Raw genomic sequence first — 4,557 nt, 5'->3', positions numbered from 1 at the left:
CTATCTGCTGATTTTTTTAAATTTTTGTATTTATCAATATATAATTATTATTTCAAATTTTGAATGATTGGTTAAGGCATAAAAAATTATACTGTATGGAGTATCATTTTCGAACTTCATTACAAATAAAATCTACATATAATCTTTATTAATTAAGAGGGTAAAATATGACACAATTTAGGGCCATTATTTTTATTTTTTTAATTATTTATATTGTTATTTATTCTTTAGGGTCTTTAGTTAAGAAACCATCAAATTTCTCAAACAACTACGATTAAAGATATGTTCCTAACTGCCTAAATCACATACTATAAATAAAACGTAAAGGTCAATTTTGGTCTTAAACATATGGTTGAAATATTAATTTGGTCCAAAACATTTACTTTTTAAAAAATGGGTCCTTAACAAATGAAATTCGTGGCGATTTTGTCCATTTTTTTACGGCTCCGTCAAGTTATGACGGTCAACTGTCAATTAGTGATAACTCGATTAGGCAAAGGTCAAAAGTAGTCCATGATATTTATAATCAAGATCAAATCGGTCCCAAACATTATACAATTGAATTCAAGGTCAGTAGTGTATGATGTCAAAAAACATGTTTCTGTGTCACTGGCACAATCAAAACCATCATCAAAATCAAGTATCCACCATAAAACAACAAGTACCTACCATAAAAAAACCAGTACACACCATCAACATAATAAACAAGTATTTAGAGTATTCATTACAACACAACCATCCTCACAAATAGACAACATGACAATGGCAAACACCCTTCCATTAATTCTTCTTCTCCGGTGGGACAGATGTTGAGGCATCAATTTCGGAGGTGGCTGAATTGGGGAAAGCTCAAAATTTCATCTCTCCTTTTCTTTCTTCTCTTTCTTTCTCAAGAACCCTAAATTCTGCAACACCACCATAAATCGTCCGACCCATCGGATATGGCCGAGTCAATGTGCAATAGGGGTTCCGGCGATGGCGTCGGCTCGCGGTCATGGTCGGAAGTACTCCACGGTCATGGAAAATTGAACGGCGGAGCTCCACGGTCATGGTCAAAAGAACTAGGGTTCGTCATCGTCCTTCCTGCGTCGTCTTCTTCCTCAGAGCCAACAAGATAAAATCGGCGGCTTCGACGGCGTTGTAGGTCGGAATCAAACTTAGGGTTTTTGTGGTTTTTGTGTGGCGAGAAAGAGGAGAAATAGATAGAAGAAAGAGTTGGAGAGTTGGGACTTGGGAGGGAGTCGATCCATTTCCAAGTATTTGGAGTGTAGTGTGAAGGAATATATTTGAATTAGAAATAGAAAACAAATTAAAAAAGTCTTAAAAACAATTTAATTAGAAAAATAATTAGCAAAATAATTAAATGACTAATAATCTGCTTAATCGGGTCAAAATTTTACTAATTGACGGTTGACTGTCAAAATTTGACGGAGCCGTAAAAAATGGACATAAATGACACAAATTTCATATGTTATGGACCCCTTTTCAAAAAGTGAATGTTTTTGACCAAATTGATATTTCGGTCATATGTTTAGGACCAAAATTGACCTTTACTCTAAAATAAAACCGAAAATACTACAAATTCCCATCCTTTGCTGCAAGGTATAATCCAATTAATTAGCCAAATAATTTGTCCGTTTATTCTCGTGCATATATTTTACTCCATAAATTACAACTGTCACACACAAAGATGATGAAACGTCCTACCAACTGATTTGTACTATGCATAATTTGCACAAATATCCATAACCAATCCTAAATGAAGCTGTGATTATATAAAATGGTCGTTTATGTATCGATTGAGCATTTCACAGTGCTCGGTAAGTTTGCTTCAGTGCTTTGTACTTGCTCAATCGGAGCATTTTTAGCCAGTTTAGCAAGCAGTCCGATGCTCGTTAAACACCGTTTTTCTTAATTAATGCACGCAGAGATACAAATAACAAGAGGTCATTGGCATAACTTTATTAGACAACATTGATGCAAACATGACTAATTTACATACATAAATTAAAAAGGAGTTACATAGCTAGCAATAACAACATGATCACCTTCATTACAACAACATCATCAATATATATAGTTTACTTTATTTAGGTAGAAATTTATGACGAAGATGATCGATCAACGCCTTCTCGCAGCAGTTTCACGCTGGCAGTTGAAGAATACAGCAGCAACCGGAAGCTCGAGATCATTATCCTCAGCAAACTTCCTAGTATTAAACCGATCTCTGCAAATCGGTGCCTTAATCCCGTCTCTCTTCTTCTGTTTGAACAGCAAGAACACGAACCTGTGGATTCCTATGTTTGGACGAGGCATCTCGTAGCTCACTACTTCTTTTCCTGTTTTTTTTTTTTCATGTAATTAAACTCAAATATATATAGTACATAGTAACTTTTTTTTATCAATTAAGATAATGCATATAAAAATTTTACCAAATGAAGCATCAGTGGTGCCTGGAATATCTGTGACTATCCTGTGATCAGGTGGTCAAATCAGATAAAATCATTAGTTAGTCTCCAATTCTTGAATATTTTGTTTTATAAGAAACACAACTGCTTCCAAAAATAGGTGATATTTCAATCATGATCAATATATTTGGTTCTTGTAATTCATAAAAATATGTATTTTTGTTTTGTTTTTATTTTTACACAATGATTGTGTAATTGCCAATTAAAATACATATACTCCTTCCGCCTCACTAAATATATCATATTTCAATAGATAAAAATTCCATTTTTCTAAGCAAAACTGCGTAAAATCTTGTGTCAAAAAAAAATATTTCGCTTTAAATGGGGCGGATAATCCTACCAGTGCAGGTGTTCCCTTAGATATGGATCACTAGGACCAGGAACATCAGGGTCTGTCATGATCTGAGCAAAAAATTTAACAAAATTAACACTATCACTCAAAACACACACTCTTTCTCTCTCTCAAACACACACATACACAAAATGAAATATATGTAAATTAGTATGTAATATTACCAAGGTGAAGAATGATCTCATGTCACCACCATGAACCTCAACCCTAGGTTTGGGGGTGACTATGGAGGGGAAGAGCTCATGCCCATTGTACACATGCTTGTTGGAGTTGTACGTCACCGAAATTTTCACCGTGGCCGTGAAGTTATCCACCACGTCTCCGATCACTCTTCCGATTATCAGTGGCGTTGATGAAGACATTTTCAAGTGATGTGTGTGTGTTTATAGTGAGCTCTACTTTTTGCTTAGAATGGAATAGCAAACGGTGTGTATTTATAATGAAAACAACAACTAACAGATTGCTCATGTGTCATTGGCTAGTTGTACTCTATTTTTGTTCATTATTTTAAAAAGTTTTAACTTTAAGGAATAAAGGAAAAAAAAGCCCAAGTAAGAGGCCAGAAAAAGGGATTTTATTGTAAAGAAAAGGAAGAATTTGAGCAACAAAAATATGTTAAAGATGATTTGACACTCTAACTCTTTCTCTCTCTTGGCACATTGATATATGCAGGCTTTAAATGGAGGATATTCATCTTTGAATTCCCTAATAATGTACATATAAAAATGAAGTGAGAGAGCAAGGGAATTTGGAGATACTGTTTGGGACTTCTGTAGATACTAAAAGGAGATGTCACTATTGGTATTTTAGGTATAAAAAGGGGAATTTTTTTCATGCATTGAAGAATAAAAAGTTTCATAATTAAAGGGACTCCACAATTGTTAAGTTGTGGTGGTGGACATTTCAAGAAAAGTAATAAAATGGTGGGAATTTCTATCTTTTTGAAGGTTTTGGTAGTGGTTCCTAAAATGGAAAATGGGAAGGGGCAAAAATTGATTTTTGTGCTCTAAATGGAAAGCCCTAGGTTGATGAGTTCTTAATCTATATAGACTATATAGTCCACTTAATTGGACTTTCTATGCATACTCTAGGTTTATATATAGTTTCTAGTGCATTTCCTTCTATTTTCCTTATTTGTTTAGTTAATGATTCTATGATGTGACGACTTCATAGGTGCTACTTTAATAGTGAGATGTTGCACTTAGGAATGTCAGTCGAGCCAACTTGTTTGATTCGAATTAATCAGATTAAGTTGTCTGACTATTCACTTCAACAATTCTTATTGAAAATTGTCACTGTCTTGTTTAACTCGATTGGGGTAGTAATACTTTTCATACAAAATATTTTATTTTATTTCATTTGTTTCATGTCAAACGTGAAACAAAATAAAACATTTTGTGTGAATACTGTTTCATTTGATGTGAATATATAAATTGAGATAATTATATGTTGTTTACCTAAACAAAGTACTCCTTAAATAATCTTTAAAATAAAACTCTATAATAAATAACACGTGTAACCCAATTTACTTAGCAATTTATGTTACAATAATCGTTCGATGTGATATAATCCTATATTATTTATCTAAATAAAAACTAAATGATCAAAATAATAATATATTTATATCAAAAGTTAATAGGATAGAAAGAAGAAAGAATTTACAAATTATTTATTTAGCCAAAACATTAAGAGTAAAAATTTAGATAAAAAAAATACTATTATAAGTTAAAACTGTGA

The 4,557-nt window shown here is 32.9% G+C and overlaps 1 protein-coding gene across 1 annotated transcript; it reads right to left on the bottom strand.

The window, feature by feature from the left end:
• Positions 1-1,931: 1,931 nt before the first annotated feature.
• On the bottom strand, positions 1,932-3,270 carry LOC125215298 (CEN-like protein 2). The gene is made up of 4 exons (XM_048116673.1): positions 2,985-3,270; positions 2,809-2,870; positions 2,433-2,473; positions 1,932-2,339 (listed from the first exon to the last, which is right to left on the bottom strand). The coding sequence occupies exons 1-4, from the start codon at positions 3,180-3,182 to the stop codon at positions 2,122-2,124; spliced, it is 519 nt and encodes a 172-aa protein (XP_047972630.1). The 5' UTR covers positions 3,183-3,270; the 3' UTR covers positions 1,932-2,121.
• Positions 3,271-4,557: the final 1,287 nt, after the last annotated feature.

The sequence above is a fragment of the Salvia hispanica genome, chromosome 3 (assembly GCF_023119035.1).
Source record: "Salvia hispanica cultivar TCC Black 2014 chromosome 3, UniMelb_Shisp_WGS_1.0, whole genome shotgun sequence".
Classification (NCBI taxonomy): Eukaryota; Viridiplantae; Streptophyta; class Magnoliopsida; order Lamiales; family Lamiaceae; genus Salvia; species Salvia hispanica.
The sequence above is the reverse complement of the archived record's forward strand: the minus strand, read 5'-3'. Positions and strand labels throughout refer to the sequence as shown.

Bases quoted from the DNA above. Each gene is read 5' to 3' on its own strand.
- LOC125215298 (XM_048116673.1), bottom strand. From the start codon at position 3,182: ATGTCTTCATCAACGCCACTGATAATCGGAAGAGTGATCGGAGACGTG. The intron at 2,871-2,984 runs GTAATATTACAT...TTTTTTGCTCAG, and splicing joins TGAGATCATTCTTCACCTTG to ATCATGACAGACCCTGATGT. The intron at 2,474-2,808 runs GTAGGATTATCC...ACCTGATCACAG, and splicing joins CTAAGGGAACACCTGCACTG to GATAGTCACAGATATTCCAG.